Genomic DNA, 20,299 nt, shown 5'->3' on the forward strand with positions numbered 1-20,299 from the left:
CAGCGCATGGAGAGCTGAAAGCACTGTGTTTACTGAGAAGCGGACTTGGTTCACAAGGGAAAGATTTAAATATTCCCCGTGTCAGTGCGTTATCCCTGAAGCTGAAGTAACGTGATGAGTCACTTGGTCACCTCATATCACGTGTTGGCTTTGGCCACAGGCTGCCTGGAGTCAGGTGCAGAGCTGTCAGATCCAGGTCTGGCCTGTACCCATTCAATTTTTGGGGGTGTTTCTCTTGTTTCTTAAATGCAGATGCAGCCTGGGGAGCAGGTGTCTCTGGAGGGGAGGGAATAAGATCGCATCCTGCCTAGATCAGTAACTCTTTGCTAATGTCAGTGACTGTCTCCTCTCTCTGAAGTAAGCTTTCTCCCTAGGTGGTGTCCATACTTTGTCTTTATCTCCCGAGTGCTGTTTGTAGGCTTCGTTGTGATTTATGATGTGGACACTGATAATGTTTTGAAATTATATTCAGCATTGTCTAAGCTTCTCACTTTCTTTTAGTTACGACTCCCGATCACGAGGCATTTGCTTGCTTTTGCTTTTCAGGTCTGCAGCTGTATCCAACTGGACTCTGTCCCACTGTGCCTGTTGTTGTGCTTTTGATGTACTTACTGCTCCCTTTGCCTTCTGCTCTGCTGCTTTAGTGTCTGTGTCTTCCTCATCCTAAAAGACATCTGTCATTTCAGTTTCTTTTGCAAGCTCTCTTCTCCTTTTCATCATCAACTTCTGCTGTAGGTGGTGTATGTTTGTTGACTCAAATTCCTTTTGGCATCATGTTTTAATCTGCTCTAACATGGCTTTAGTCTCCTAAGATTATTTTGACCTAGGCTAAGACACCTTCACCCCCTCCCATTTAATGTAAACTTCGTTGTTCTGCATCAGCCATCTACTTACCCTAATACTTTAGCCTTACTCTGTTCTTTCTTGGCACTTGCTCTTCTCTCCTGCTGTTTCCGCCCATAAGGAAGTCTTGCTGTGTTCTCAGTCTTACATTCTTCCCCAGGCCTCACCCAAGTCCAGCAGTCCCTCGTGATGCACTATAGGTTTCCTCTGCATCCTTCTTCCCTATAATGTTTTCTTTTGGCTTGTTCTCTTCTTCAGTCTGCTCTGTGCCTCAGGGCATATCCTAGCTGTGCACAGGGAGCTGCCACTGTACTGCAACTGGTTCCCTTTTTCCACATGAGCTGTCACCGTCAGGCCCTGCTGTCCCTCAGCTGCAGAGTGCCCCTAGACACAAACTTGTTCCTTCGCACTTCCCCCATTGCTGCAGGGCTGTTTCTGTGCCTCCACCACTTGGCACATCCAGGCTTGGAAAGGTGGCTGCATATGTTTCCAGTGTTGTGTAAGTGCTTCCTCAGTCATCCCTGCCTGCAGTGCAGGAGGCCAGGAAGCAAAGAAGGGCATGCGTGGGAGGTTTTGGCCATTTCACTGTGGGTAGATGCAGTATCTCGCTATTCTGAGTGCTCATTGCTGGCATTGCTCACCATCTCTTGGCTTCTCCTAAAGCTACACAAGGATGTGGCAGCAATCCCGTTATGTATTTCTTTCCCATGTATCTTCTCTCAGGTCCTAATACAATCAGCTCCAAGTTGCAGCTTTCCTGTCAACTGGTAGATAAATATTATGCATTGAGCTTCATCTCCTCCATGGAAATGTGAAAAATGTGGGTGTTTGGGCCATTTTTCTTCATGCCTCCCACGTGGATCAGTTTCTCTCAGTGCCACACACCCATTGTGGCAAAAGCTATGCAATTTGGACCTACTCTTTCCCGTGTCTCTAGTTTGGCTGAGCTATTGGCAACGTTGAACACTACTGCACAGAGGGCTGAGCTGGTGTTCCTGCTTGACCTTCAGAGAGTAAATGTGATGACACCGAAATTAGGAGGGGGTCAGTTATTCTTCATTAGGACTGGTGTGAATGTGGGATCTCACCCCTTATCTGACCTTGAAAAGTGGAATATGGCCATCCCTGAAATACCTCTTCCTTACTTATGAAAATGCCATAGAAGTGTGGATCAGCACACCACTATGTTGGTGTAACTACAGAGCATAAGGATACTTCAGCTGAACCTTCAGAACCATTATGCAGTATTTTTCCTTGTGGCTGTAAATATCTAGGGAGCAAGCTGCCAACCTTTGTTTATGTATGCTGAAGAATATTGCACCCTGGCAAACTAATGGTCATTTTAACATTATGCACATGGGGAGAATGACAACATGGCAAAGAGCCACAATCCCCTCTTGAAGCCGTGCCAAGATATATGACACTGATGTTTTTGTCTTTCAGCTGAGGTGGAAGGACTGCAAGTCACTGTGCCCGAGAAGAAGAAGGTGGCCATGTTGTTTCAGCCTGCTCTGCTTCGCTGCCATTTCTCTACTTCTTCCACCCAACCAGCTGTGGTACAGTGGAGGTATAAATCTTACTGCCAGGACCGGATGGGAGAAGCACTGGGTATGGTAACTTCTGGTTTACAAACGATGAGCAAGAGGAACCTGGACTGGGATCCCTACTTGGACTGTGTGGACAGCAGAAGGACGGTCCGTGTCGTGGCCTCTAAGCAAGGATCTGCCGTCACTATAGGGGACTTCTATAAGGAAAGAGACGTCAGCATTGTCCATGGTAACTTTGCTATTCTGGTGACCTGTGATGGGGGTTGGAAGTGACTCTTGGCAATTTGGAGCACTTGAGGCTGGTAGTAGTTGTTCACTTAATTCCTCTGGGAAAGGTGTCAGGTGGGGAGGGAGCTCTTGTGTGACAGGAATTCAGGATTCAGCCAAGCAGCTCTGGAACCCAAAGGTCATTCTTTCCCTTTGGCGCTTCACTTCATAGCACAAATACTGTTGGGCCCCTGGGCCTTACATGGTGGAAAAGACATAATGACGCTGATTACTTTTTCTACTCTTGGTACCTGTGAAGTGAAATTCTGTGGCACTAGCTGTGTTGCCACTTACAGGTACAGGGTCTTAATCTTGTCCCACTTTTTCCCGAATTTCTGGATGTTCTGGACAAGGGTAACCATTCTTCATAAGGAAATGAATTGGTTTTGGGACTTGAAGATGGACTCACTTTTTTAGTTGGTGTTGGAGGGAAACCTTAACTTTGCTTTTTTGACTTTCAGATGCAGACCTTCAGATTGGGAAGTTGATGTGGGGAGACAGTGGGCTCTATTACTGCCTTATTATCACACCAGATGATGTGGAGGGCAAGAATGAAGAATCAGTGGAGCTGCTTGTACTTGGTAAGCTCTCTTGTCAAATCTCATCTTCAGTAGGTAGCTGATGTAACTCTTTCCTTCTGCTCTCTTGCTCTCTCTCCACATATCTATGTACTGTATTACTATGGGTACCTTCACCATTGCCTTGCACCTTGTGCAGTCATTCACACCTAGGCAAAGTGGGTGGCAAGTACTGCCAAACCAGAATAGTAATGTTTACACCCACGCTGCTCACACATCAAACTGGTGTAAATGACTACAGAAAGTGCTGGTCTCAAGGAAGTCAGAACCCTTGTTTTTAAGGCATAAAACAATAAACATGTAGCAAAGTGAAGGTTTGATACCATGTCTTTCTCTCAAAAGACATCAAATCATATGCTTTTGCAGTCTTTCAAGTCTCCCTTGGTCCTACTTTTCTGAGCTTTGGGAATGCAAAGAAGCACTGTGTTTATCTATTTGAGTGTGGCAGTTTGGGATATTTTTCTTCCTGTTTAGTTGTACTTACACACTTAGAAGTACAGTTTCATGATCACCCCAATCAAGTCTGAGCCAGTACTGCCAGTAAAAGGACCTGTCCTCTCTGCAGTATGCACACTAGGCTGTGTGTGCCTCTCTTGGGCTTCCTTGTGCATTGTGGATTAGGTTTTTGCCTGTTTGCAAGTTTAGCTTTCAGGTACAGTGTCTACAGTCCACTTTATAAGTCAAAAGAAAGCACTCATCCGAGCTATAGGAGAAAAGCAGAGTGGAACTGGACCTATTGGGAGCATTTGTTGAGCTTGCTTGAGCCAGCTGTAATGCTATACTGTCCCAAATGGGTATGATGAGATATTTCTAATTACCTTAAGATCTGCTGATACCAATATATGTTTGTCTGGTCAGCGTGTTTGTATGAGCTTTTGGGCTTACAGATCCTGTACATCCTGTGAAGGAAATATTAGAAGGCTTGGATCTGTAGTTCATTGTGATGCCTAGGGGCATGCAGTAGAATGTGAGATCAGGGGCATTAGAGAGACAAGGCTCAGGTAAGAATTTGACAGTCGTATTTAGAGCTGTATTTGTCATCACAAAATAAACAAGATTGAGTAGTTTGGGTTAGGAACAGTGCTGTCTCCTCTACTCATTCCTTCAGATATCAGCCAGGTGACAGGCTGGATCCCTCAAAAAAAAAGCATTAATACTCCTGTCAAATTCACAATATAACTGTATCATACATTGATTAATACCACATCCAAGACTGACCTGTGTTAGTTTGTGCAGGGCTCTCTGCCATGAGAAGCTGTAGCTATTACATAGTCTCCATAACTGTAACTGTGCAGTGGTGGGCTGTTGAATTTTGTCCTTTCTTCACCTTTCTTGCCATAGTTTGGTGTCTTATCTGTATCTGCAGTTGTGCTCAGACACCAGCGATGATGCAGTACCATGGTAACAGGAAGAATCTTGTTTTCAGCATACACAGAGGATGGGGGCAGGGGAGAGGGGGGAAAGCTAAGAAGTTCCCTCCTCTGAAGCTGGCCTGATGATACCCCTGGCCACAGGTCATTGTGGTTACACTGGGAGGAATCACGAGGTTATGCTGTGTTACCTTGACTGCATCTGATTTTCTTTTTGCAACAGCCTTTGGGTCTGACCTTGCATGTTGCACAGCCCTCTGCTAAGTTTGGCAGCAGCATGAAGGCATACTTACTGTGGGCATACTTTGTTCTGCCTCATGCTGTTTGGCGCAGCTTGCGTCTATTTCTTCTCCTGGGTAATGTGTATAGAGGCAACTTTCCAGATTTCAAAGCGAGTCTAGGTTACCCACCTATCTTCTTTCCTTCCCACTTTAGTCTTCTCCTACCTGTATTGGTTTTGTTGTTGTTTCCCCTCCCCCCTTCTTTTCCTTTACTTCTCCCCAGTTTTGGCTAAAGGAAGACAAGGTGGAGAAAGCAGCCAATGGTGAAAGAGACTATTTCTTAATATTCTGCTATCTTTTTTTAAAATATCATCTCATTACTCTATGAGGTATTAGTGACTTGCAGAGACAGTGATACTGATGCAGATCTGAGCACATCAGTAGTCCTAGGGGATGTGTGTTAAGAGGTTTTTATGCTGCTCTTCAAATGGAACTTGGGTTCATTGTTGGAGACATTGGAGCAGCAGAGAAATAGTATGTCTTGCAGACACTGCCTTTCCTACCACACGTTGCTGTTTGCTCCATGCTGGCAGTGGTCTTCCAGATATAATTTACATTGCTTATTTTGAGGCTGCTGTGTGGTTTAAGCCTAGATTAGAATTTTGAGTAGAGCAGATGTTCTGTCAGAATAGAAAAGGAAACAAAGATTTATCTTCTAATTGTTTCTTGTTAATGCCAAGAAGTGCATTTAGGTTAGAGGAAGATGCTGCTTGGCAGGGGAGCTTAGTCTCACAAACTTTGGAAGGCTGGAGAAGCAAAAGTGGAAGATATCTATCGGTAGGTGTAGAAACTTAGTTTAAAAGTAGAGGATCCTGCTTTTACACAGTGAAACACGACATTAGAATTTGGTCAAAAGCTGCTCTGTCACAACCTGGGGCCAAATCCCAATCCTGATTAAAATTACAGTATTCCTTTTTTTTTCTTAGAGAAAAAATTGCAGAGACTTCTGGCTTTATTTTTGCAGTTTTCCGAACAAGTCTCTGTAGCCAGACTATGCCATTGTGGGATTGCGTATCGAGCTTTGTCCCCTGTACCTATCACATTGGCATGAGCACAATCTGGACAGCTCTAGGTAGCATCAGAGAATCCCATGCACTGTCTTCATTTCAAGCGTATTTCTGAAAAGCACATAAGCATTTATGTACATCCATATATACTCAGCAAAGCCGATAGGATTTATAAAGCACGCTTGATGTTAAGCATGTACTTATATGCTTTGCTGAAAAGACTGTTTAGGTTTTGCTTTGTCAGGGTCTTCAGGGAAGATCTTTCCTTTTGCAAGGGAAGAGGGATAGTAACCTCTGTGCCTAAGGAACACAAAGTGGGTGAACCTACTGTAGAGAAAGGAAATTATTTCAATTTAAAGTATTATGTTTAAACCAAAAAACTGAAGTCTGCTATCTTAGTAGTTAGCAACTGAGTGACCTGGCTCCTGAAACACACAGGCAGTGCTATTAATCACATTGTTTTTCATACCATGTATGCACTTCTTGTATGAGCATGTCTGTGGTCTTCAATAAAGTCATTTAGAAAGATACTGCTTACCCTCAGAAGGCCTGTAAGATCCTCAAGTAAGTAGGGATCTCCAGATGAGATGCCCTCATCTCCACTGTCAACCCTTAAGTGAGGTCTGGGAAGGGATGGATCTTGGCTCTACCCCTTTTGGTCACTTGGGTGTACTGCTTATGCCTGAGCTCCACTGGGTTGGCCCCATTTCCCACCAGGTGCTCAGTCACTGCTTCAAGCTGTGACTTAGCATTTCTGCTATGGGCCTTGAAGGTCATCTAGTTCCAACCCCTCTGTTGTGGGCAGGGTGGCCACAAGTTGCCTAGGGCCTTATCTAGCTTGGCCTTGAACACTTCCAGTGATGTGCTTCAAGACGCAGTGGTTTCATTCCCAAGAACATTTCAAGTTGCTGGAAGAGGCAGCCAAGTGATCCACTAATTTCAGTTGTTGGTTTGGTACTTTGGTCAGTGAATTTAGTGCGTTGTAGGCAATTGTTGCCTACTTTTTGTCCAACCAGTTCAGCAGCCAGTGCTGCATAGATGATACGCTAATGAAATATTGTTTTATAACTGATCTTGTAGATGTTTCAGCCTCAGCTTCTAGAGTATTATATTTTAAAAAACAAGGTTTCCCATCCTTTCCTCATATGGGATATGCTCCTGGACCCTCATCATCATTGAGATCTTTGGTAGTTTACATGACCAGCCAATACTTATATAGTCTAAAACCAAAATTTGTTACGCCTTAATACTTGTAGGTAGGAATGGAGGTAGGCACATTTGCATGCAGCTTTATTGCACTGTACCTAATGTGCTAATAGAGACATGCGTCAGCTTTCAGAGAGGATAAATCTCTCCTGGGACGTGTGTATGGTGCACAATGCTAATTAGATGGCTCTTAGCAAAATGACTCAATACCTGGTATAAATATAGGCAGGTTGTGTGCTGGGAGACACTGTGTAATAAAAGTGGATGCGGTTTCGGAGATGGAAGAGTTCTTGGCAAAATTTTCCCTGACAGGAGGGCTGTTTCAGGATTCGCTCTGTTCAGCTCAGAGGCTGCCGGCAGCATCCGAGCCAGCACTCGGTTACAGTACTGGCAGGTATGTCATTGCCACCAGTTGGGTGCTGGGGATGGAAGGGCTGGGTCTCAGCTGGAAGGTGTCTACAGGTTTCTTCACAGAGAGGGCTCTCTGATCCCAAGGGCGGGCAGTGGCAGCAGGCAGAGGCAGCGCTGGGAAAGCTGGCAAAGGCCTGGGTGCCATGCAAGCCGCCGGCCTCCCCACCCCCAGCACAGTCCTCTTGGGGCACTGCCTCCTTTGTAATCAACTCCAATCCTCCTGCTCGTCCCATGCCTGGCTACTCCTAGTTCTTTATTTCACGCCATTTAGGAGCGCTACTTGTTGCCTAGGATTTTTTTACCCCTCTTTTCCTTCTTATTTGCCAGCGACAGCCACATGCTGGTCACAAAGGAGGCTAGTGTGATTAAAGGCCTCCCTTACTAAGGTCCCCATGGCAACAGCCTCCTTGGAGGTCTTTGTTCCCTGCTAAAACTTTGATCTCCAAGAAGGGCTGCTGCTGTTCTCCCTTCAATTGGCAGCAGGAACGGAAGGGTGGGAAGGAAGAGTAAAGTTTACTACGAGCAGAGGGAGTGTGGAGGAACTTGCTGCAGAGAGCCGTGCTGTCCCAATAAATCTCACAGCAGCTTCCCTGGAAAAGTGGTGGATTTACAAGTGCCGTGTTTCCTCTCTGGTGCTTTCTGGCCTCCCTGGGGCTGTGTCCTGTGCCAGGGCCTCTGGCTGTGGCACAGCTTGGCAGAACCTTCTGCCTCTGAGGGAGAAATTGTTCCCTCTGCAGCTGCTGCCTCCTGTGGTCCCGCAGCTGCAGATGGAGCTGTGGAGGCAGCCCCCAGCAGGAAACCAGTTCAGTGGTTATTCTTGTATTTTCCAGATACATATCGCATTGATGCAATTGCCAGTATTTACCCAACTGCCATGCTCCTTACTGTACCAGTGCTTTCTTTATTCCTGCCATTGTTCTCTTTTGGCTAAGTACTTATCCTAATTATTTTCGTGTCTTTTTCTCCGCAGACTCTTGCTCAGTCGCTGCTTGACTCCTGCTTCTCCCTGCTCCAATGCTACTCGTGCCCTCCTACCCTAGCCTGCCCTTCTCTTGCCTATCTGCTTCTGTCCTCACCCACACCCCTGTACCTCCGCACCATTAGAACCCTCCTGTCTCATCCACTTGTCCTGCTGTGCTGTGATGGCACAGGCCGGGGCTGGTGGCCTGCCTCTGTGCTGGGGCCAGCTGAGGCCTGGAGCGTGCAGGGTGCCTGCTGTGGGAACAGCGATGGGAACGTGTCCCAGATCTGTGCTCACATGAGGACAAGCTCCTGGCTCAAGTAGAGCTGCCTGGGACAACCCTAGTAAACAAGACTGTCCTCTGTATCCTCTATTCCTTTCATTCAGTGATGCCTGCAGGGAGTTCAGTACTGGGAGCTTGCCTTGGAGATGTGTAGCCTTTGCAGATGGAGTCACGCTGCAGCTTAGCAGCTGTGGTCCCTTCCTGAGTTTCTGTTGCTGGTGGTGTGGAGGGAGGTCAGCCTCTGTGAGGGACACCGCCAGGAGCCTCCTGTCACTGTGGCAACCCGGCCTATGGCCAGGCCTGGTTTGTCTGGCCCTGAGCAGAGCAGCAGCGGGGGGAAGGGTTGTCAGGGAATTCATCTATGAGGGAAACAGGGAGAGCTGAGATGCAGTGGAAACTGGTGGGGACACAGCTGCCCAGAGCTGAAGCTGAGGGGCAGCCCTCCTGTGAAGGCTTTGTGCACCCCTTCATAGGTAGCAGTGGGGCCATGGGGCAGCCCCCCAGCAGGACTGAGACAGGCTACACAGACAGGAAAACAGTGGCTGGTTATAGGTAACACAGGAAAACTGCTTTGGTTGTCTTTATTATGAGTCTTCACATCACTATTGTTTCTGGGGGATGCTTCTTCTGTCTTGAGCGTATGGTTCCTCTGGAGGATTGCAGGGCGCTGTAAGCCCAAGCAAGTGCAGGGGTTGAGGCTTTTAACATAGAATCATTTGAGTTGGAATGGACCGTTAAAGGCCATCCAGTCCATCTCCCCTACAGTGAACAGGTTCACCTACAGCTTCATAAGGTGCTCAGAGCCCCTGTCCAGCCTGACCTTGAATGTGTCTAGGGATGCTACCACCTCTCTGGGCAACCTGTTGCAGTTCCTCACTAATTTTTAGGGTAGCTTCGAAACAAAGCATGGCTGCTTGGACTTGTGAGATGGAGATTCTGCTTTATAGCTGTCACTACCTTACCACTGGGATTTCATGGTAAACAGCCTTGCATTAGCTGTTTGCCTCTAGTTGTTTGTCCGTTGATGCCTGCTGTTGGTCTTGGACTGTAACACACAGGACCTGCCCTGCATGTATTATGTGCATGCCCGTTTTTAGAGAGCAGAAAGCATACATAACGTTTTTCTGTATAACGGGCTGGCTGTGAGCAGCTTGGACAGTTGATCCTTTCTGCTATCGATGTCATGAAACTGTATCTGTAGATTAAAATATTGCAGTATGCTGGTGGCAGGAGTAATTAATGAGGAACAACTATCTGAATTCTCAGTGTTGTGTCTTTTGCTAAGGCTTCAGGAGCACCCATGATGGTGTTACAGTGAGCACTAGGCAGCTTTGATGAGTTGCAACTGTTTGCAAAGCACTGCCTACATTCGGAGGATGTTTATTATGGCTCCAGCCGGCATCCTGGTGGATTTTTTATATCTACAGAAGCTCTGCTGAAACATTTAAGGAAAACTGAGAGTGGCAATCTCTTTGATAATAACACGCTAGAGAGCAAGGAGCTTGGGATCGAATTCATCATTGTGTCTGAGCACCGCTTAGTGCTGGACCTGAAGGATGTGTGGGGCAGCCTTTGCACTGGCTAATCCTTAGCTGCCTTTCCTACACTCCATCCACAGCGTATCTCACTCAGGTGCATGTCCCCTACCTTATTCATGTCATTAAAAAAAAACAAGCGCGAACATGGTGCAATTTAAAGGAGTACAAAGCACAGATGCACACAGTCATGTTCTGCCAGTGCATCAATGTGTGTAAATTATAGCTGAACATTATGTAGGATGTTTGCTGTGTATTAGAAATATCCCAGACACTCAGCACCAGAACAGATAGGCCCCAAGCTGCCATGGAGCTTGGATTTTTTTTGTATTCACTTATAAATTAAAAGTCAGATTCTTTTGTTTGTTTGTTTTCCTTTTGCAATGTGATTCCATAAAATGACATAGGAATATTTTCCTGGTTAATTTGCTTCACTCAAAGGTTGTCTTTATACTATACAGTCTCACTGAGTTGCTTGTTCATTGTGAAATAACCAGCACATACTCCCAGTCATTCTTCAGAACTCCTTTCCTGGAGCTGCCTCTGAAACTGCAGAGCCCCACATGGAGAGCCCCGCCCACAGGTATCAAACGCATGTGACTGACTTTCCAAGGGCCTCCCATTAAAGATGTTTCGCGTCCATTCAAACGATATAAAGTAAACAAAATTCCTCTGTTTGAGGGCTGTTGTGCGTGTCCAGGAGCTTTTTGTATGTGCAAAGCATATCTCCAGCAAGATACTGCCTTGTAATTATGCCAAGGAGACCTCCCTTTTCTTGTCATTTTGTGCCTAAATCAGAGCGACTCTGCTCCAGATTATTCCTCCTGCTGCAGCTCTGCTGATGAAGACAAAGTGCAAGGCCAGGCAAATGGAAGAGGTGCAGGGGCAGACACCAGACACTGAGCATGATGACATCTGTGGTTGATAGGAGTGCAAGTGGGCTGATGAGAAAGGGGACTGGAAGCTAAGGCAGGGGTTGGGAAGTGTGTTTTTCTTGCAGTAACCTGTCTCCTTGTTCTCCTCCTTCTGTCTTTTCTAGGCAGGACAGGGCTGCTTGCTGATCTCTTGCCCAGTTTTGCTGTGGAGATTATGCCAGGTATTCAGCCATTTCACCCATTAATTACCCAGTCTTCTGTCATCTTGTCTGTTTATCCTTCTGCAGCATCTTTTATGTGGTGTGCATTTTAACTCTCGTGTATTTTATCTGGGGAAGAAAAGAAAAAACAACTTTGTTGCTTACTGAGAATGTATGCTGGGTTGAAAATGGGACAGGGAAGGGAACAGGCATTCTGGGAGGTGACCCATAGAGATGTTAATGCCCTGCCAGGATCAATGTGATAGCAGAAATTCCAGTGCTGTTCAGAAGAGGTTTTGTATCGAGCTCTCTGCTAAAGCAAAGGTAACACTGCTGCAGCCTATGAAGACACTGACAGCCTCATGTGCCCATATGGCTCTGTGTGTCACCCATCCTAGCTCGCTAGGAGCTTCCCCTGCCTATCTGTATGCTGCGGGTACTAATACAGCCATTGCCACAGATGGTAGCACAGGAGGTGCTAGCGATAGAGTACCGGCTAGTGACACGTTGGTGGCACAGTCCTTCTTGTGCTGCGTGGCCAGGGCATTATCTAGGTAACACCAGGTGGTTGGATGGGCTGTAAGAGTTGTCTGCCCATGACAAATTGCTCACAAGCCAAACTAACAGCCGCCAATTCTGGCACTCCTTAAAGAAGAAACAGCAACACATTGTCCTTGAGAGGGAAGAGCTGTGGGAACATTTAGCCCTAGAGTCATGATCATCCCCTGACAATGCCCAAGAAGGCATTCTTTCACACGTTTGTGCAAAAATACATCTCCACATGAATGTGTGAAGCTATTTTCAAAGCTATCTCAAAGATGCAAATGGAGAGAAGGCAGATACTCCCCCACCTCCAAAGTAACCCAAAGCTCCCTTGAAGCTCAGTGTGCCAGGAGAGGGATTCAGGTTTTCATCATAGATAGAGATTGATTCTTTGTTTCCTAACACTATTTTGCACTGTTTACAGTCTGACTGGGTGTAAAAGTCCTGTATGTTGACCAGGTAATTTTCTGGTACTCTCACTTTGTGTGTATAAACAACAAGAAAGCATAAAAGGCAGTGGCAAACCACACATCATCCGAGTAAACAAAATGAGATGCTTTTAAACACAAACCAGTAGTTTTCAGACAGTGAGGCCACATAGCGTTTCAGCTTGTTAAATGTCTAAATCTTGGTGTTACACAATTGTTTCTGGAGGAGCTTTGAGAAAAGGTAATGGTTGTTAGAGCAAGGATTAGAGAATTGCAGGTAAAGCTGTTTGAACTCCCAATTTAGTGCATTAAGGAGGAACCAGCAGGCTCTTTTACTGCTTTCTTGACCTTATCACAGAAGCAAATGGTCGTAACTTTCTGTGAGATCAAATCCTGACTCATAGGACCCTCTGACCAGGACATGGATTTCAAATATCTTCTTCTGGTGCTGAGTGAATATATTTCCATGCATAAAGGGCATTGACATCTTTTTATACTCGTAGAACATTATCAGAAGGACCACAGATACTCTTTGGTGAACTTGCTGTTTTTTCCCTCTATCACGTTTTTGTCCTATTATCTTTTTATCTTTTGTTAGTGAAGAGTTCTCTGATAGCTCTGGAGACCTGACACCTGTGCTTCATTGTGTAACTGTGGCTGGCCACTTCCATCATGCAATGCTGTTTTTCAATGGGAACATGACAAAAGAAGCCTCTGAGCTGTTGTCCTGTTTGGAGTGACATAGATTAGGAAACACAGGACTGGAAGAAATAGTCTGGTTCTCTATCTTACTTGCTTCCCAAGCACCTTGTAATTTTATACTTCTCATGCGCTTAGCAAATTTAAGAGTAGCCTGATTTAGGCCTTTCTTTCTTGAAACCATTGGATGGCTTTCTTTGATATACTGCTTCTAACTTCCATCTGGATTGCTCATAGCCTGTTTACACTTGTTTATTTAGGACCTTTAACTATAATGCCTGTTTTTCCCCTTAGCATTCATTCTCCTAGTGTATTTCCAGCCAGCAGCTATGCCTGCTTTCAGCCTTCTTTTTGATGGACTAATGCAGCAAGCTTCTGCTCTCACATTATAAAGCAGGCTGTCAGATCCCTTCATCGCTCCTGAATCTTTGCTTTGCATCAGCTCCAGCCTGAGTCAATCTTTTCTGATACATAGATGACCGGAGCTGCATAACATCAGTAATTTCAGATGGAGTCGCATGAAGCCCTGGTGTAAAAGCATTCCTGAACACTCCTGGAAATTCCTGCAGTTGCAGTTGTCCTGTGGTGAAATAGTCCTTTCTTTTTGGTTGTTTTCCAGTAACGCAGTCCCTATCACTGCAGAAACTGTCCTCAATCCTCGAACATGTGACCCTGCAATTACTATTGCATCCCTTGAAATTCAGCATATTGTCATGTTTCCTGTTCCTTATTTGTAGGCCCAAGGACAACTTGCCCTTTCTCTAAGATATCCCAGTCTTTGTTGGCTGTGCTTTGCTACCTCTTTGCTACCTCTCAAGCTGCATTAACATGTTCTTCTTTTCTGTCAGTCATTCAGGAAAATAATAAGATGGTTCCTAGAACCAGAACCTGAGGAACTACTAGTAATTTCCTGTCAGCTGTTACCTTCCAATTCACTAACCCTTCCCCCCAGCCATTTCCTTATTCATTAGCTGGTTTTTTCCTTCTTGACACAGACTAACAACAACGACAACGAATTCAACGAGGACCAAAATTAATGCAAATTTAAGTGAAATTCAGCTGTTTCAGCCAAGAGTGGAATAAAGTATTCAAAAAACATAAAACATTTCACTCTACACGTCTGAAATGAAGTGTTTTGATTTGTAAGTGCCAGATCTTCCACTGATGTTTTTTAAAGGAAATTTGAGAGAAATTTTAAAGGAAGTTTGAAATTAAAAAGTGCATTTGATAAGTGCAGCGGTTTGTGAAAGGATAAGGGAAAATGCCAACAAAGGCAACGATTTTACTTCTGTTCAAGCAGAATGCTCTGGATGAATCAAAAAGGAGGTTTCTTGTCTTTGCATTTCAAGAACTAAGAACTGGATGAATCTTGCATTTCGGTTGTTCTGAGCTGAACACCTTTCCTGGCCTTTTCAGCTTATTGACCTGGGTGAGAGGTACTGCATTTAACCGGTGTGATTTTGTACTCACACTGCAATCCTTGTAGCAGCCTTCTGTGGCTTAAATGACAGTGTACCGGGAAGCCCTGTAGTGAACACTTGACTTCTGTTCAGAAAGAGTGGTCTGTTGCTGTTTCCACGGCTGAACAACCCTATCACTTCTTTCTTTGCCTTCCTAGCAGCTTTCCAAACCGCCTGGGAACCTGTGGAGATCTTCCCATCTGGTCTTCACTCACCAGCAGTCTTGAGTTCTGGCTAGGTGGTTACATCCCCCTGCTGCAAAGCAAACCTCCTGTACATTCAAAGTCTTGTAATTCCTTGGTCTGGCTGTGTTTACTGACCATTCTCCTGATCCAAGGGGCTGCTGTGTGGTGGCATGTGCAGCTTTGTGCACATCATCCCCTGTGCAGTGCATGGTGGTTGGACGCAGAGCTGGGAGTTGCCCCCATTGCAGGCCGGGTACCTGTCCCCACCACAGCTCCTGCTGCACCATGTTTCCCAAAGCAGACTTTGAGAAAGCTTTTCTTGCTTCCCTTCCTACATCATGTAAACGGAGACGATGAAAACCCTGTCGTGATTTTTGTGCCCAGCTCTTCTACCTCGTCACTTTTACAGGCTTCATCTGAGGCTTCAGTGAAAATGGGAAAAAAAAAAAAAGAAGTGGTTGTTAGGTTTCCTGGCTGGCTGCAGCGCCTAAATAGGATGTTCGTTCAGCACATTCAAAAGAATAATTGTGTGCGTGGGCCTAGTTGTGAAGGGGCAGGCCTGGCTCATTTGCTGGGCTATTTATAGCCTGCTTTTCACCATAGTTTGTCCCATTAAAATTAGAATAGAGTTAGGGAACAAGCACACAAGCAGGGCATGAACATGGGCAGGAAGAATGAGTCTTAGATGAGACACAAATGCTAATGGAGCACGTCCTTCAGCATTCATACAGGTCTGCTCTGGGACAAAGGGTTTTCATATTGGGCAGACAGAGCGTTCGCCTCCATGCTGCTCCTTCTCAGGCAGGAAGGCACTGCATACCGGTAGCTCTGGTTCTCACCTCCATGTGCTATTTCTGCTTCAATACAGTCTTAGGCCAGGAGGGAACCCACTTCTGCTAAAAGCCCCACCTAGCTGTGCTTCCCTTGTGCTGTCTGCAGGGATAATGTTGCTGCCATTCCTTTCCCCAGTGATGTGTAATCTAGTAAGTTTCTTTTTCTCCCTGTTTTTTTCCAGAGTGGGTCTTTGTGGGCCTGGTGATCCTGGGAGCGTTCCTGTTCTTCCTCCTGGTGGGGATCTGCTGGTGCCAGTGCTGCCCTCACAGCTGCTGCTGTTATGTCCGCTGCCCCTGCTGCCCCGAGTCCTGCTGCTGTCCCCGGGCGCGTGAGTGACCCCATCCAAGCTGATGCAGATCTTTCTTACCTCTTTTGCTCCCTGGCAGAACAGGAGGAAAATCTAAGAATGTTGCTTCCTTTGCCCTGAGCGCTTTGCTTAACCAAAGAACTAGTTCCTGGGGAGTGAAGCATCTGACCTATTACTCAATGGTTGAGCGCTCAAAGTTAATTACAAATGTAATTTTCCAAGTCCTCCCTGCCTTGGCAGCTGTGCCTTCTTCTCCACAGTGTCAAGCTCCTCTTCCATAGTTGCCATCATGTCCGTGAGTGTTGTGGGGGCAGAACTGAGACCATCCAGGGAGGTTTTTTTTCCCAACAATGAAAAGCAGCTGCCTTCTGCAACAGTGCAAAATACTTGCGACCCAGCAAGTTCTCATTCAGAATCAGGCATATCTGTCAGGTTTCATGAGCCTCATCCTGCAGCTTGAGTCATCAGTTGCTTCAGAAGCTGAATTGCTGCTAAATTGTGGCAGAAGAAATGCTGTCTCAGACACGCTAGTTGTCTTTCTGTCGCTGGACATCTTACAGTGTTCACTTGTCATATGCATTTTTAATCTCCCCCAGTGCCCTTTGAGGCTTAGAGAAAATCAGATTGTTCCCTGTCATTTCATTTGTCCAATTGCCTCCTTCTGGGGTGGTTTGCAGGTTTCTGTCATGTGACATGTGGGTCTGGAGAAAGCTTGTGCGATGCTGACTTGTGTTCTTTGTGTTTTTCAGTGTATGTTGCAGGCAAAGCAGCAAAAGCAGGATACCCTCCTGCGGTCTCCTCCATCCCAGGTCCATACTACATCCCCAGTGTTCCTGTAGCTGGAGTCCCGTCTCCTGCTGTGCTGATGGATAAATCACACCCACCTCCCTTGGCCCCAAGTGACGCTGGCGGAGGAAACCAAAATGGTAATTTGTAGCATTCAGTCCACTTGGGAGCGGGGCTGAGAAAGGGAAGGATGAGGATCATTTATAGAGTGCTATGAACAGGGTAAACCCAGAGAAACCACATCTTAATCCTGACATTAACAATGACAGTTGCATCCCTTAGGACCATGCAGTCCAACCTTCATAGTGCTGTCAGCAGGTTATCAGCTTGAGTAATGAATTAGGTCAGTGGAGAATGGGAAGTCCACACTCTGAGATTTGTTTGATACAGCTATAAACCTTCACTTGCAGGGTAAAAAGGGGTGAATGGTTTTAGTGGAGCAGAGTTAGTGGCTATTTTCTTCTTCGAGCCAATGCCTTAGAAGCTGCTCTTTCTTGGTAAACCTCTCTTGCTGCTCTGTGTGGGGCACTGCTTGCCCTCCTGCAGCAGTTTCTGCTGTAGCATGTGGTGCTGTCCCTGTAGCAATTTGGGCACAGATGTGTGCCTCTTCATCATTTCTACCCAAGACCATTGGAGGCTGGATCCCTTCCCCTGTGTTATGGGAGTCAGTAGGTCAGTTGGCTTATTCAGCCTTTTCATTTATGAGCCGTGAGTGACAGAATGCTTCTAACTAGAGTGAAGTTATGGATCAATGCCAGATGTAGAGCATTGGTATACTGGCCCTGTCTTGGTGCAGGGTCACTTCTCCTGCTGTGAAGGAAGCTGCCTTCAGAAAGTATGAAGTATTTAGCCACATCAGGCATTTTAGGATCAGAGTAGCTGCCTGATCTCAAACTTTTTGGAGAAGTGACTCTTAACCAAGATAGTCTCCATACTGACACAGTATGATTGCAGTTGACCCAGCTGCATCTAATTTCAAAGCACTACACTAATAATCAATTGTTAAGTTTACTCATGGCAGTGTGTTGATAAGACAGTTCCAAAAAGACACGATCAAGTAGCATTCTCAAGTAATTAAGCTTTTGGAACAGTCTTCTGCAGCTTTCCCCTGCCCCAGTGAATGCATTAATCTTTCCAGAGTTACTAGAAGTATTTTCCTTCAACAGTCTGACAGTTTTTTCCTGTGAAATAAAAGCAGAGCCCTGGAATGCAACATTTTGAAATAGGAAATAAATCAGTCACTGATCCAAAGCAGAATGTATCCAATTGAAAAATCTTTGTTGGAAAGTGAAGAAAAACAGCTCAGTGCTTTTTTGTTGCTTTGCTCGTTTTTCCCTCTCTTGTGCTAAATGTCACTTCATGTAGAGCATGGTATTGGCTGTGGGGACCTGAGGGATTTTGTAGGAGTCCCGTCGCAGAGCCAGTAGTCATCTCTGCTGTGCTTTACCAGCAGAGCACAAATGCAGAATATAAAGCAGTGGATGTGTGTGGAAACAAAATGGAGTGGCTCTTGGCATCCTTATTGCATAGAAAAATGCATTTATTATATAATCCTAAACAAACTGGTGAGACTTAAGCCCTTAACTCAGGATTTGACAGGTAATACTATATGTTGCCATAGTAGTAATACTAATATAATTACACCGAGTTTTAGCTGTTGTGGAGAGACAGCACAGTTTCTTAAGCTTCTTTTTTCTTAATTAGTTTTTACTGTAATAGTTTGGACAAACCCTTAGCCTGGATTGTGCTCCTGTTGTGCAGGGGGCTGCACATAAAATATGTTCTTAGACCTGTGCCAGTAAGGAAGATACTGGTATCAACCTACATCCTCTTCCTTGCCTCCTGGGCTCCTCCATCATGCCAGCATATCCCCTAATTAGATGCTGTAGAAAAGAAAACAATTGCGTGGCACTTCCAAACTATGTGTTTGCTGGTTGGCCACACACCAAGCTAAACAAAACAGTTAATGGTTGAATGGATAACGAAGGTCTTTGCTCAGAAGAAACACTAATTACGGTTTTGTGTCTTCCACGTAGCCAGGATAAGTCTGATCTGAAACTTCTAAAAGCTTGATGTCTTTGAGACTTCAGTCCTTCTGTCTAGTTCATTTAAAATTGGTCAGTGGGATCAGAAGTGCTGTGGGATGGAGATTGGAGGGTTCTGTAATCCTGTCTTGCCTGTCTGCAAAGGGCAGCCCTTGCCTTAGATGGCTTCTGTGCTTGTAGGTGACCCCTGTGTCTGGGTGAGCAAACGAAGGGGTGGGGATATTTTAAAAACTAGCCTATGGTTAGTTACATAAATACTGTGCGAAAAAGCTCCAGTGAAGCTTAGAAACTCTGTCCTAAACTTAGGTCTGAACAGGAAATAAAAATGAAATCTCAGTTTTCATATTTAGAAGATGGTTGGCAACACATGAGTTAGGATGTACGCTCTGCCTGTTTTAAATGTAATGGTTGCCTGGAGACTTGCACAGATTCTCTAATCCATGCACGTAGGGAAGACCTTGATCTGAGAGCTGAACTCCAGACCTCTCCTATGAGAAGTATAGAAAGATGAGAAATCACTTAATTCCCAACGCTTGCCTGATAAAAAAAATAGTAGTGCTGTCCTTTCAAGGGAGGAAAACAGTTTACAGTTTTGTCTGACTTGGTTCCACCCACAGAAGAATGAAGAAAAAGCCCGTCTGTAGTTACACGGATTAAACATTAGAAATTCACAAACTGCTCAGAAGAAGAAAATACGCTGTAGCAGGGAAGAACATTCCATTCCTTGTGACTTAAAGGAGTGGTGCTTTAACATCCCTGCATCTTCATTTCCATGTAATTGAGATGGGCTTCAAAATATGCAGACCTTATTAAAGGATTCTGGCAATTTGTAGAAGAGGAAAGGTTTGAAGAGGAAGCGTGTGAGAATGTGGTTCTCACACAGGGGAATAATAAAGAGATTTAATCATGGCTGGAAGTATTTAATAAACCTAGAGACAAAATATGCCTTCTCCGTAATAGAAAATACTACTAATGAACTGCTCATGGTCATCATCTTGCAGATTTAATTCCAAAGCTCATTTCTAGATGCTTACAGAATTAACCAAGAAGGTAGTTTTCCTTTTGATACACAGCTGCAATACCGACTCAAGCATGAAGCTAGCATGATGCCTAGCTAATTTTCACACCAGTTTCAGGATCTGTACATATTGCCCAAATAGGTGTTTGGCACAGTCTCACTATGAGCACTGGCTCTGATCCAGAGTCTGGAAGCTGCTGCTCAAGGTCCCCAAAGGTTATTAGTCATTTCCAGCTGATGGTTGGTTGTTGGCCTGTATAAAAATGAGGTGGTAGCTCAGCTGAGCTCCCAGGAGACACATTAGTAGGAAGAATAGCAAGAGGTCTCTTTCTTGGCAGTGCACCAGATCAGAGCTCAACAACAATAGTGAGGCAAAGTGGAGAACTTGCTGTGCTGTTGCTCATGCTGTGCCAACCCTTCCTCATAGCAGCAGCCTCACTCAAAGAGAAGTGCTGTCCTTCTGCTTTGAAATGTAGAGTCAGGGTTCCTTGCGTTCTGTAAGTCACTGTGTGCATTTACAGACATTTTGCATGTACTTGTGGTGAAAATAAAACTGAAACCCAGGCTGCTGTTGGCTGAGCTGTCTGAGTTTGTTCTGGAGACACGCTGAAAGCAGGACTGGGATAGACA

At 45.3% G+C, this 20,299-nt stretch overlaps 1 protein-coding gene across 6 annotated transcripts in view; it reads left to right on the forward strand.

The window, feature by feature from the left end:
• ILDR2 (immunoglobulin like domain containing receptor 2) overlaps window positions 1-20,299 on the forward strand; it is a 38,876-nt gene that overhangs the window by 10,997 nt on the left and 7,580 nt on the right. For 5 of the 6 annotated variants that reach the window (XM_015879392.2, XM_015879365.2, XM_015879379.2 and 2 more), the window contains 5 exons: window positions 2,287-2,619; window positions 3,119-3,238; window positions 11,329-11,385; window positions 15,695-15,841; window positions 16,570-16,746. In XM_015879392.2, coding sequence (XP_015734878.1) covers window positions 2,337-2,619; window positions 3,119-3,238; window positions 11,329-11,385; window positions 15,695-15,841; window positions 16,570-16,746 — 784 coding nt within the window. In that variant the 5' untranslated portion in view covers window positions 2,287-2,336. The remainder of the gene's footprint in view (window positions 1-2,286; window positions 2,620-3,118; window positions 3,239-11,328; window positions 11,386-15,694; window positions 15,842-16,569; window positions 16,747-20,299) is intronic. The other variant, XM_015879373.2, reaches the window with a different exon arrangement.

This window comes from Coturnix japonica, chromosome 1 (genome assembly GCF_001577835.2).
Source record: "Coturnix japonica isolate 7356 chromosome 1, Coturnix japonica 2.1, whole genome shotgun sequence".
NCBI classification, from domain to species: Eukaryota; Metazoa; Chordata; class Aves; order Galliformes; family Phasianidae; genus Coturnix; species Coturnix japonica.